Source organism: Tursiops truncatus, chromosome 1 (assembly GCF_011762595.2).
Source record: "Tursiops truncatus isolate mTurTru1 chromosome 1, mTurTru1.mat.Y, whole genome shotgun sequence".
In the NCBI taxonomy this organism is placed as follows: domain Eukaryota; kingdom Metazoa; phylum Chordata; class Mammalia; order Artiodactyla; family Delphinidae; genus Tursiops; species Tursiops truncatus.
In genome coordinates this window covers 59,614,489-59,628,835 of record NC_047034.1, presented here as the reverse complement: position 1 = coordinate 59,628,835, position 14,347 = coordinate 59,614,489, and the positions used below count along the sequence as shown (strand labels likewise).

General features: G+C 35.8%; 1 protein-coding gene across 5 annotated transcripts in view; it reads right to left on the bottom strand.

Moving 5' to 3' along the window:
- NME7 (NME/NM23 family member 7) overlaps nucleotides 1-14,347 on the bottom strand; it is a 238,215-nt gene that overhangs the window by 113,971 nt on the left and 109,897 nt on the right. For all 5 annotated transcript variants that reach the window (XM_019952750.3, XM_073804666.1, XM_019952751.3 and 2 more), the window contains exon 9: nucleotides 11,990-12,058. In XM_019952750.3, the coding sequence (XP_019808309.1) occupies nucleotides 11,990-12,058 (69 nt within the window). The remainder of the gene's footprint in view (nucleotides 1-11,989; nucleotides 12,059-14,347) is intronic.

Sequence of the window (14,347 nt, the reverse complement as noted above, 5' to 3'; positions counted from 1 at the left end):
TCAGTAAAGGAGCCATGGTATCAGGATCTGAGTGAGACCAGAGGAAAGCAGTTAAGAGACGAGGCCAGATCATGGAGGGCCATGTAAACCATTTTAATGACTTTTGAAGGTTTATGATACATAATGCCAAAGTAAAATAAAGGCAATTTATTACAGAATATTTAAATATTAATCCAAACTCAGTCATCATGCCTACTAGAAATGCCAGAAGTTAAAGGAGGGAGAGAACTTCATAATTAATATGGTACACAGAACCCTACTCATTAGAATCCCTAGATGTATGCCCCTGAAGTCACTTTACTATTTCACAAAGGTCATATGAAATTGATTTTTATGGATAGTTATGTTGAGTAGGATTTTCTGTCTAATGAAATTGAAGTACTGCCTACACATAAATGTCAAGAGCCAAGTTGTCAGTAGGGGTAGAAGAAGGCATGAGCATGTTATCCAAAAACAGAAGTGTAAATTTTGTCCACCTTTCTTTCACCTGTCTCTCTTTCAGTATTAATAACAAATACCAGTAAAACGATAAACATAGAGGGCTGCACAAAATGCAAAGAAAAGGACTCCATCAATAGCAAAAAGTGTTCCTTAAAAAATGGACTTGAGAATTCTGTTAACAGATTAAGAGAATTAATTAATTAAAAGAATTAACAGAATTCTCAAGTCACCTAGGTCTTTACTTAAGCAAAACACTGTCAAACAAAAAAGCACTTGTTTCCTTCCTTAATAGCCCTTTGACTACCATCCTTAAGCAGCTGCAGTGGGATGTCTGATTTAATATCTCTCCTCACCAGGACATAAGCTCCATGAATGCAGGTAGTGTGCTTTTTTTGTTCATTTCTGTCTCCCTGGTAGCCAACACATTGTACGGCCCACAGGAGATACTCAATACATGTGTGGTAAATAATTGGATCATGATAACTCTATAAGATATGAATTATTACCTTTTAATGACTGCAAATGCTGAAACAGCAAATTTAACTGTAAATGATCAACACAGAATCTACTATAAAGATTCTCAGCTACAGTAATAACAATAATAGTAGTAATAATAAAAATAGCTAATATTTACTAAAGCAATAGTCTCAGTATGTGAGACTGCTTTACATGGTTTATTTCATTTAATCACAATAACTTCATAAAGTAATAGTGTTGTTTCTATTTTATATATGGGTAAACTAAGGCTTAAAGAAGGTAAATAACTTCCATGGTCACACAGCTGGTGGGTGTGTTTGGGATTTGAACTTTGCATCTGACTCCATAGCCAAAAAAAAAAAACAACAACAAAGGAAACTGAGGTCAGGAAGCTGTAAGCTGTTGCAATGAATTTTGGGAAACAGGAAAATTTTACAGTTTCAAGCAAGTAACATGGGAAAACCTAGAACTAGAGTAGAATTATTAAAAAATATCTGGTACAACAGTGTCAGTGATGCTGTACTATTTCACACTACATATTCTACATTTCACACCCTTACATCTTTAAGTTCAAAACAATAAAATGGATGAAACCACTAATATGACCTTATATATCTTATTTCTTTTATAAGTAAGAATCTGAAGACAAAGAGGGTAAAGTGCTGTACTAAAAGTCAGAGTAAGAATCAGATCACCTGTTTTTGCTTCTTTAGACTATGTTGCCTCTTAAGATTATTTTTACATGGCCTACTTTATAGAATTAAATAAATCTCATAAAATTAAGAGACATCCAGTATCAGCATTTAAAAACTTACCTCTTCCTTGAACTTAAAACTTGAGTCCTAAATATTAACTGTCATGAAAAATAAGAGACCCAAGAGGAAATACAACAATCACAATAGCAAATGAGACCCAGGATTTGCTATCTGATTTTTGCTATCCCAAACTACCCAATGTAAGATATCCCAATCATATGCATTTCTAGTATATGAATACAGACCATCATACAACTTCCTTTGAATGAAATAGTCAGAATCATGAAATGGGAAAAGAACTTTAAAAGAATCAGAGGCTATATACCATTCATAAGAATATATTTACTTCAATAAAATATTACTGGGATAAAAACACTCTTTCCCTTTGGGGAAAATGTTCAAGGAAACAACATTTCTTAGCATAAATAAAATTTTATATCATATAAATGCAGTAACATCTCAAAGATACCTGGATATTGATATATTCTGGTTCATATATATAGTGCATTCTCCCATTAAGATACTGCTACAAACCAATAATCTGAAATACTTGTTTTCAGCGGAACAAGCCATTTTAAGCTGAATAAAAACCATAACCATTACTAAAAATTACGCACAAGACTAATAATTACTCTGAATAAGGTAGTTTTTCCCCTTCCAAACAGTCTCTCTGTTCCTTCTCCTAAGTAGGTTCTTTTATTAATATTACAAGATTTAAATAGTAATTACAGACAATATCTTACTGAGAAGATTAAACCGAAGAAAGTACATCAATATCAATCATTCTGGGCTGTCCTGACATTAAAGTATAATATTGCTATTGCCATTCAAATTCCTGATTTCTCAGGGGAAATGACAAATACACTCAGTGATGTTTTTATCTTTATCTCCAGAATCCCAAGATCAAAAAATTCTAAGAGTAAATGTATAGTATATAAAAAAATTGCATGTATGGTATTTTCAAAGCACAGTATAGCACAGAAATATAATGTTGTACACATGAAACATATAATGTTATAAACCAATGTTACCTCAATAAAAAATAAAAGAAAAAGATGAGGCTTTTTTTAAAAAAAAAGTTTTTTACCAAAGGGAAATATGGCCTACCTCAGATATGTACATAAAACATTAATGTCCTCAACTGCTACTTGCTACCAAATTCAATACTACCTGATGTTGTATGAGAATGTAACTCAGGATCAAGGCTACTGTAAGATATGCCTCCACGAGTCTGTTCATCTTATGTACAATAAAACTATAATATAATGTGCATTAATAAAGGTAGTTGCTTCTAACCATATTTTTTAAAAAGCCAATCAAACACACAAAAGAAGGAAAATGTAAAAAGGGAAGATTTAAGAAATGGAAAACATGTGTCACTGGTTGAATAAATGATGTTAAGATAAGAACGGTGGAGGGGACCTTCAAGATGGCGGAAGAGTAAGACGTGGAGATCACCATCCTCCCTGCAAAATACTTCAAAAAAAAAATCTCCACGTGGAACAACTCCTACAGAGCAACTACTGAATGCTGGCAGAAGACCTCAGATTTCCCAAAAGGCAAGAAACTTGTACCTGGGTAGGGCAAAAGAAAAAGCAGAGACAAAAGAATAGGGACAGGACCTGCACTGCTGGGAGGGAGCTGTGAAGGAGGAAAAGTTTCCACACACTAGGAAGCCCCTTCACTGGTGGAGATAGGGGGTGAGTTGGGGAGAAGCTTCGGAGCCACAAAGGACGGCGCAGCAACAGGGGTGCAGAGGGTGAAGCAGAGAGATTCCCACACAGAGGATCGGTGCCGACCAGCATTCAACAGCCTGAGAGGCTTGTCTGCTCACCTGCTGGGGGGGCTGGAGGCTGGGAGATGAGGCTCCAGCTTCAGAGGTCAGATCCCAGGGAGAGGACTGGGGTTGGCTGTGTGAACACAGCCTGAAGGGGGCTAGTGCGCCACAGCTAGCCGGGAGGGAGTCCAGAAAAAGTCTGGAACTGCTTAAGAGGCAAGAGACAAATGTTTCAGGGTGCACGAGGAGAGGGGATTCAGATCACTGCCTAAATGAGCTCCAGAGAAGGGTGCGAACCACAGCTATCAGCACAGACAGCAGAGGTGGGCATGAAATGCTAAGGCTGCTGCTGCAGCCACCAAGAAGCCTGTGTGCAAGCACAAGTCACTATCCACACCTCCCCTCCCGGGAGCCTGTGCAGCCCGCCACTGCCAGGGTCCCGTGATCCAGGGACAACTTTCCCGGGAAAACACATGGTGCACCTCAGGCTGGTGAAACGTCACGCCAGCCTCCTCCGTTGCAGGCTCGCCCTGCATTCTGTACCCGTCCCTGCCCCTGGCCTGAGTGAGCCAGAACCCCCTAATCAGTCACTCCTTTAACCCCATCCTGTCTGGGCGAAGAACAGATGCCAGAGGGCGACCTACACGCAGAGGCAGGGCCAAATCCAAAGCTGAACCCCAGGAGCTGTGCAAACAAAGAAGAGAAGAGAAATCTCTCCCAGCAGCCTCAAGAGCAACAGATTAAATCTCCGCAATCAACTTGATGTACCTGCACCTCTGGAATACCTGAATAGGCAATGGATCATCCCAAAACTGAGGCAGTAGACTTTGGGAATAACTGTAGACTTGGGGGTTGCTTTCTGCATCAATTTGTTTCTGGTTTTATGTTTATCTTAGTTTAGTAGTTAGAGCTTATTATCACTGGTAGATTTGTTTATTGATTTGGTTGCTCTCTTCCTATTATATATATATTTTTTCTTTTTTTCCCTCCCTTCTTCTCTTTTTGGGAGTGTGTGTGTGTATGCTTCTTGTGTGATTTTGTCCGTATAGGTTTGCTTTTACCATTTGTCCTAGGATTCTATCCGTTTTTTTCTTGTTCTTTCTTGTTTTAGTATAGTTTTTTTTTTTTTTTTTTTTTTTTTTTTTTTTTTTTTTTTTTTTTAGTATAGTTTTTAGTGCTTGTTATCATTGGTGGATTAGTTTATTGGTTTGGTTGCTCTCTTCTTTCTTTTGGATTTTTATAACATTTTAATATTTGTATTTTAATAATATATTTTAATTATTTTATTTTATTTAGTTTTTCTTTCTTTCTTTTTTCCTCCCTTTTCTTCTGAGACATCTGGTTGACAGGGTCTTGGTGCTCTGGTCGGGTGTCAGGCCTGAGCCTCTGAGGTGGGAGGCTGACTTCAGGACACTGGTCCCCCAAGGACCTCCCAGCCCCACATAATATCAATCGGCGAGAGCTCTCCCAGAGATCTCTGTTTCAACACTAAGACCCAGCTCCACTCAATTACCAGCTCCACTCTACAACCAGGATGCCCATGCCAAACAACTAGCAAGACAGGAACACAACCCCACACATTAGCAGATAGGCTGCCTAAAATCATAATAAGCTCACAGACACCCCAAACCACACCACCAGATGTGGTCCCTCCCATCAGAAAGGCAAGATCCAGCCTCATCCACCAGAACACAGGCAGCAGTCCCCTGCACGAGTAAGCCTACACAACCCACTGAACAAACCTTAGCCACTGGGGGCAGACACCAAAAACAACGGGAACTACAAACCTGCAGCCTGTGAAAAGGAGACCCCAAACAAGGTAAGTTAATCAAAATGAGAAGATAGAGAAACACATAGCAGATGAAGGAGTAAGGTAAAAACCCACCAGACCAAACAAATGAAGATGAAATAGGCAGTCTACCAGAAAAAGAATTCAGAGTAATTATAGTTAAGATGATAAAAATCATGGAAATAGAATGGAGAAAATACAAGAAACGTTAAACAAGGACCTAGAAGAACTAAACAGCAAACAATGATGAACAACGAAATAAATGAAATTAAAAATTCTCTACAAGGAATCAAAAGCAGAATAACTGAGGCAGAAAATGGATAAGTGACCTGGAAGATAAAATAGTGGAAATAACTACCACAGAGCAGAATAAAGAAAAAAGAATGAAAAGAATTGAGGACATTCTCAGAGACCTCTGGGACAACATTAAATGCCCCAAAATTCAAATTATAGGGGTCCCAGAAGAAGAAGAGAAAAAGGACTGAGAAAATATTTGAATAGATTATAGTTGAAAAATTCCCTAATATGGGAAAGGAAGTAGTCAATCAAGTCCAGGAAGCACAGAGAGTCCCATACAAGAAAAATCCAAGGAGAAACACAACAAGACACATATTTATAAAGCTATTAAAAATTAGATACAAAGGAAAAATATTAAAAGCAGCAAGAGAAAAGCAACAAATAACATACAAGGAAATCCCCATAAGGTTAACAGCTAATCTTTCAGCAGAAACTCTGGAAGCCAGATGGGTGTGGCAGGACATATTTAAAGTGATGACAGGGACAAACCTACAACCAAGATAACTCTACCCAGGAGGGAGGGAGATGCAACAGTGAGGAGATATGGGGATACATGTATATGTATGGCTGATTCACTTGGTTATAAAGCAGAAACTAACACACCATTGTAAAGCAATTATACTCCAAAAAAGATGTTAAAAAAAAAAAAGATTACTCTACCCAGCAAGGACCACATTCAGATTCAATGGGGAAATTAAAACCTTTACAGACAAGCAAAAGTTAAGAGAATTCAGCACCACCAAAACAGCTTTGCAACCAATGCTAAAGGAACTTCTATAGGCAGGAAACACAAGAGAAGGAAAAGACCTACAATAACAAACCCAAAACAATTAAGAAAACGGTAATAGGAACATACATATCAATAATTACCTTAAATGTAAACGGATTAAATACTCCAACCAAAAGACACAGAAAGCTGAAAGCATACAAAAACAAAACCTGTATCTAGGCTGTCTACAAGAGACCCACTTCAGACCTAGGGACACATACAGACTGAAAGTGAGGGGATGGAAAAAGATATTCCATTCAAACGCTAATCAAAAGAAAGCTGGAGTAGCAATTCTCACATCAGACAAAATACACTTTAAAATAAAGAATATTACAAGAGACAAAGAAGGACACTAAATAATGATCAAGGTATCAATCTAAGAAGAAGATATAAAAATTGTAACTATTTATACACCCAACATAGGAGCACCTCAATATATAGGGCAAATGCTAACAGCCATAAAAGGGGAAATCAACAATAACAAAATAATAGTAGAGGACTTTAACACCCCACTTTCACCATGGACAGATCATCCAAGATGAAAATAAATAAGGAAACACAAGCTTTAAAAGACACATTAAACAAGATGGACTTAATTGATATTTATAGAACATTCCATCCAAAAACAACAGAATACACTTTCTTCTCAAGTGCTCATGGAATGTTCTCTAGGATAGATCATATCTTGGGTCACACATCAAGACTTGGTAAATTTAAGAAAATTGAAATCGTATCAAGTATCTTTTCTAACCACAACACTATGAAAGTAGATATCAATTACAGGAAAAAATATGTAAAGAATACAAACAGATGGAGGCTAAACAATACGCTATTAAATAACCAAGAGATCACTGAAGAAATCAAAGAGGAAATCAAAAAACACCTAGAAAAATATGACAATGAAAACATGATGACCCAAAACCTATGTGAAGCAGCAAAAGCAGTTCTAAGAGGGAAGTTTACAGCAACACAATCCTACCTCGAGGAAAAAGAAAAACCTCAAATAAACAACCTAACTTTACACCTTAAGCAATTAGAGAAAGAAGAACAAAAAAAAACCCAAAGCTAGCAGAAGGAAAGAACTGATAAAGATCAGACCAGAAATAAATGAAAAAGAAATGAAGGAAACAATAGCAAGGATCAATAAAACGTAAAACTGGTTCTTTGAGAAGATAAACAAAACAGATAAACCATTAGCAAGACTCATCAAGAAAAAAGGGAGAAGACTCAAATCAACAGAATTAGAAATGAAAGAAGAGAACTAACAACTGACACTGCAGAAATACAAAGGATCATGAGAGATTACTAAAAACAACTATACACCAATAAAATGGAAAACCTGGAAGAAATGGACAAATTCTTAGAAAAGTACAACCTTCCAAGACTGAACCAAGAAGAAACAGAAAATATAAACAGACCAATCTCAAGCACTGAAATTGAAATTAAAAATCTTCCAACAAACAAAAGACCAGGACCAGATGGCTTCACAGGCGAATTCTAACATTTACACAAGAGCTAACATTTATCCTTCTCAAACTCTTCCAAAATATAACAGAGGGAGGAACACCCCCAAACTCATTCTATAAGGCCACCATCACCCTGATACGAAAATCAGACAAAGATGTCACAAACAAAAAAACTACAGGCCAATATCACTAATGAACACACATGCAAAAATCCTCAACAAAATACTAGCAAACAGAAACCAACAGCATATTGAAAGGATCATACACCATGATCAAGTGGGGTTTATCCCAGGAAAGCAAGGATTCTTCAATATATGCAAATCAATCAATGTGATAAACTGTATTAACAAATTGAAGGAGAAAAACCATATGATCATCTCAATAGATGCAGAAAAAGCTTTTGACAAAATTCAACACCCATTTATGATAAAAACCCTCCAGAAAGTAGGCATAGAGGGAACCTACCTCAACATACTAAAGGCCATATATGACAAACCCACAGCCAACATCATTCTCAATGGTGAAAAACTGAAACCATTTCCACTAAGATCAGGAACAACAAGATTGCCCACGCTCACCACTATTATTCTACATAGTTTTGGGAGTTTTAGCCACAGCAATCAGAGAAGAAAAATAAGTAAAAGGAATCCAAATCGGAAAAGAAGAAGTAAAACTGTTACTGTTTGCAGATGACATGATACTATACATAGAGAATCCTAAAGATGCTACCAGAAAACTACTAGAGCTAATCAATGAATCTGGTAAAGTAGCAGGATACAAAATTAATGCACAGAAATCTCTGGCATTCCTATACACTAAAGATGAAAAATCTGAAAGAGGAATAAGGAAACATTCCCATTTACCACTACAACAAAAAGAATAAAATATCTAGGAATAAACCTACCTAAGAAGACAGAAGATCTGTATGCAGAAAACTATAAGACACTGATGAAAGAAATTAAAGATGATACAAACAGATGCAAAGATATACCATGTTCTTGGATTGGAAGAATCAACATTGTGAAAATGACTATACTACCCAAAGCAATCTACAGATTCAAATGCAATTCCTATCAAACTACCAATGGCATCTTTCACAGAACTATAACAAAAAATTTCACAATTTGTATGGAAACACAAAAGACCCTGAATAGACAAAGCAATTTTGAGAAAGAAAAGCAGAGCTGGAGGAATCAGGCTCCCTGACTTCAGACTATACTACAAAGCTACACTAATCAAGAAAGTATGGTACTGGCACAAAGACAGAAATATATATCAATGGAACAGGATAGAAAGCCCAGAGATAAACCCACACACATATGGTCACTTATTTTTGATAAAGGAGGCAAGAATATACAATGGAGAAAAGACAGCCTCTCCAATAATTGGTGCTGGGAAAACTGGACAGCTACATGTAAAAGAATGAAATTAGAACACTCCCTAACACCATACACAAAAATAAACTCAAAATGGCTTAAAGCCCTAAATGTAAGGCCAGATACTGTAAAACTCTTAGAGGAAAACATAGGCAGAACACTCTTTGACATAAATCACAGCAAGATTCTTTTTGACCTACCCCCTAGAGAAATGGAAATAAAAACAAAACTAAAAACGGGACCTAATGAACCCTAAAAGCTTTTGCACAGCAAAGGACATCATAAACAAGACAAAAAGACAACCCTCAGAATGGGAGAAAATATTTGCAAATGAAGCAACGACAAAGGATTAATCTCCAAAATTTACAAGCAGCTCATGCAGCTCAACATCAAAAAAACAAACAACCCAATCCAAAAATGGGCAGAAGATATACAGACTGCCAACAAACACATGAAAGGATGCTCAACATCACTAATCATTAGAGAAATGCAAATCAAAACTACAGTGAGCTATTACCTCACACCAGTCAGAATGGCCATCATCAAAAAATTTACAAACAATAAATGCTGGAGAGGATGTGGAGAAAAGTGAACTCTCTTGCACTGTTGGTGGGAATGTAAATTGATACAGCCACTATGGAGAACAGTATAGTTCTTAAAAACCTAAAAATAGAACTACCATATGACCCAGCAATCCCACTACTGGGCATATACCCTGAGAAAACCATAATTTAAAAAGAGTCATGTACCACAGTGTTCCCTGCAGCTCTATTTACAATAGCCAGGACATGGAAGCAACCTAAGTGTCCATCGACAGATGAATGGATAAAGGAGATGTGGCACATATATGCAATGGAGTATTACTCAGCCATAAAAAGAAACGAAATTGAGTTATTTGTAGTGAGGTGGATGGACCTAGAGACTGTCATATAGAGTGAAGTCAGTCAGAAAGAGAAAAACAAATACCATATGATAACACATATATATGCAATCTAAAAAAAAAAAAAAGGTTCTGAAGAACGTAGGGGCAGGACAGGAATAAAGACACAGATGTAGAGAATGGACTTGAAGACACAGGGAGGGGGAAGTATAAGCTGGGACGAAGTTAGAAAGTGGCATGGACATAGATACACTACCAAATGTAAAATAGATAGCTAGTGGGAAGCAGCCGCATAGCACAGGGCGATCAGCTTGGGCTTTGTGTCCTCCTAGAGTCGTTGGCTAGGGAGGGTGGGAGGGAGACTCAAGAGGGAGGGGATATGGGGATATATGTATACGTATAGCTGAGTCACTTTGTTATACAGCAGAAACTAACACACCATTGTAAAGCAATTATACTCCAATAGAGATGCTTAAAAAAATAAAAATAATAGGTAATAGCTAAATTCATAAGCCCTAAGAATTTGAGATGAGGTAATAAATTTAATTGAAAGCATACAAATTGTCATCAAAAATTGTAGCATAGTCAGACAGAAAAAGACAAACATCGTATGATATCACTTATATGTGGAATCTAAAAAAATGATACAAATGAACTTCCTTACAAAACAGAAACAGACTCACAGATTTAGAAAATACAGTTACTGTTACCGAAAGGGAAACGGCGGGGGGCGGGGAGAGATAAATTAGGAATTTGGGATTAACATATACACACACTACAATATATAAAATAGATAACCAACAAGGGCTTATTTTATAGCTCAGGGAACTCTACTCAATATTCTGTAATAACCTGAATGGGAAAAGAATCTGGACAAGAATAGATATATGTATATGTATAACTGAATCACTTTGCTGTATACCTGAAACTGACACCACATTGTAAATCAACTATATTCCCATATAAAATGAAAATTTTAAAAATTTTAAAATAAATTAATAAAAAAATAAGAACACATTTTAAAATTTCTTCCATTTAAGAAAAGAAAGAGCATAACTCTAAAATCAGGAAGCTAACAAGATTAAAGTTCGATAACCTACAGCAAAAGAACACTGGTTCCTCTAAAGAAGGGTGGATCACTACCAGTATGCCGAATGCAAAATATAATATCTCATTATTGGTCTTTACTATGTAGGGCTAAATAAGACAAAGGCTCAGGTCATTTCTTAAAGTAGGTTGAAAGGAAAGGGCATAGAGAAGTGAGGAGAAGGGAATCTAGTTTCATTGTCAGGAATAGTGAACTTTATGCAAAAAAAAAGCCAAAATTCTCTATAAAATAATGTGGGGGATGAGGCAGGCCACCAGCACAAACATATCTAATTTGATAAAAGGCGAAAGAAACTAACTTTGATTAAATATCTATCATGTATTATTTTAAGAAACAACATTCAGTTTATCTGAATATAGTCTTGTTTTCAAGAATGAATTTCACTGCCCTCTAAACAACTCCCTTTAAGTCTAACCATTTCTTCAGTCTCTATCACATTGTCAGATGATTCTATCTGCATTTGTAGCATTAAGTAGACACTAACTACCGCTATGAAGTTACATTAAGAACTATTTGCTCTCAACTTTTTAAAGCATTTTGGACAGTCTTCCACCTTGAGAATTTTATAATGTTCATAGATAATATCAAAATGTGTCAATATCTCAGCAAAGTGTTTTTTTGATTCCTGTATATTTTTGTTTCATAAATGAAATAGGATCATATTTTTAAAACTGACCCAGTGGCTCTGAGGGATAAAAAATGCCTCAGTCACTGGTATGATCAGTTGGCAATTGGCAGGATCATGAATACTTCAAGCAATACTTTCATGATTATAAATTATACTGAGATCTACAAGATTTGAGATACACAAGTTGTTTTCAGTACCAATGCTTTACATGTATTTTGATACTTACGTTATACTCAGACACGACTCCTTTATAAATTTCATAAAACTCTTCAACATTAACTCGATCCATGTTGAACTATATTTAAAAAAAAACAAAACATAAGCCAACCAACACAATAGAATGAGCCACACTTAGCACTCAACATTTATGATCTCTTGGATATATTTCCTTTAAAATGTAAACCTTGAACAAATTAAACAGTCTTTGAAGAAAAAGTGTTGAAGTGTTAAAGTTCAGATCATCAATAACAAATTATTTATTAAAAATAAAAAATTATTTATAACATTTGAGTACTTAAATATATCAAGCATTGTTCTAGGTCCTGTAGGTACATCATCTCAGTTAATCGTAAAAATCACCCTACAAGGTAAGTAATGTTAATAGCCCCCATTTACAGATGAGGTGAAGACTCAGAGGGGTTATGTAGCCTTCAGTACTTGGCATTCCATCCTAAGCAGTCTGATCTCACTGACCATACTCTCAACCACTACACTCTACCTCGCTGAATAAAACCTCATTCCTGGTACAGAAACGACTTATGTATCTATACAATGTAATGTTGTTTATCGATAGATTAGTGGCACAAATAAGAAGCACACGGAGATCAGCTCGATGCTTTGTGACGACCTAGAGGGGTGGGATAGGGAGGGTGGGAGGGAGAGGATATGGGGATATATTTATACATATAGCTGATTTGCTTTGTTGTACAGCAGAAACTAACACAACATTGTAAAGCAATTATACTCCAGTAAAGGTGTAAAAATAAATGAATAAATAAAAATAAATTAAAAAAAAATTTTTTAAAGAAATATTACTAAAGAAAAGTTCTTCAAATTTTGTAGAGGGGGCTGGAAATAATACCCTTTTCCTCCCAAGCATTCAGAAAAATCCCTAGTCTGGCTCATAATAAAGCACTGACACCATTCATCTGGAAATCCCACTCCTCTTCAAAAAGAATTGTCAGAATATGCTAATAAGGTAAACCTACATGAGTCATTCTTATCCAGGCTGGATTCAAACTTAGAAATAAAATTTCATTAAGTTCTACCATCTCAAGAACCAGAACCTTAAATTTTTAAAAAATAGCCTCAGATTTCCCAATTTTGTTTTCCTCCCTACTTTGCTTCTTTATTGTTGCCAGGATTGAAGATCACTAAGAAGTTTCTGTCTACCAAGACAATAGTTCAAACTAGGAAGATTAATTTTCATAGGCAACATAACTATTACAGGGAGGGAATTTTGTTTGATTTCAGTATATTATTTGATATTCATACAAATTCTTATATTACTAATACCATAAAATAATAACAGAAAATATAATTTATTAAATACTTAGTAACTTGTACTGGAAATTCTACAAAGTATTGTGTAGGGTTATTTCATTTATTCCATGAAATAATCCATTGAGGCAAATAATATTCTCATTGCCTAGCTGAGAAAACTGAAGATAAGAATGCTTAAAATCTGGCCAAGTTCACATACCTAGAAAGCAGAAGACACATGATTCAGAAATAGAGCTTTCTGATTCCAAAAATCACAACACGATTGCCACTAAACTACCATGCCTCCCCCGTAAGTTCAATTGATTCTTTTTTTTTAATTATTTTTTTTCACTGAGCACCTACTATGGACAATCACTATTCTAGGTTGTAGGCCTAGAGTTAGATCAATGATTAATTCTAAAATTTCCACAAGGATTACTACTTAAGGAGGCTTAGGTCCTATAACCCTGCGACTACATCATCAAGCTAATACTTTGAGAACGTTTTGGCTAACAATTTCATTATAGTCCTGGCTAAGATTCTTCAATTATTAACTTCCTCATCAGTCTCCAAGTTGTGCCTGATAACTCTGTAAACTAGCTGATATTTCTGATCTTTTCTCAGCTTATTAACGTTCCCACCAATCTGGGATACAAAATAGGCAGAACCTCAGTTAGTGTCCTGACCTCTGATTTTGGGTGATCCTAAGACTTCATAGAAATCAAAAGCAGTTCCTTTTCAGAAAAAGAGCAAATAAATTATATTGGTAAGAAAATTCTTTCCAAAACTGGCATTTCACTGTCATAATAATGCAAACTTTCTGGCCTTCAAAAATTGTAAAATGTAAAGACAGACTAATTAAAGATGATTTTAAACCCTAAAACAACACTAAAAAAATTTTTAGAGGTATAAGTAATAAATCGATAGTGGAAATAAAATGGAATCATTAAAAAAATCCCCATTAATGCAAAAAAAAGAGGAAAAATGAAACAAAAACAAAAAACAATTGTAAAATGTAAATTATTTGATTCCTATAATAATTTGTGCCCAATTTATCATCAAATGCACTGATAAGTATAGCACAAAGATATAGAAGGACTCT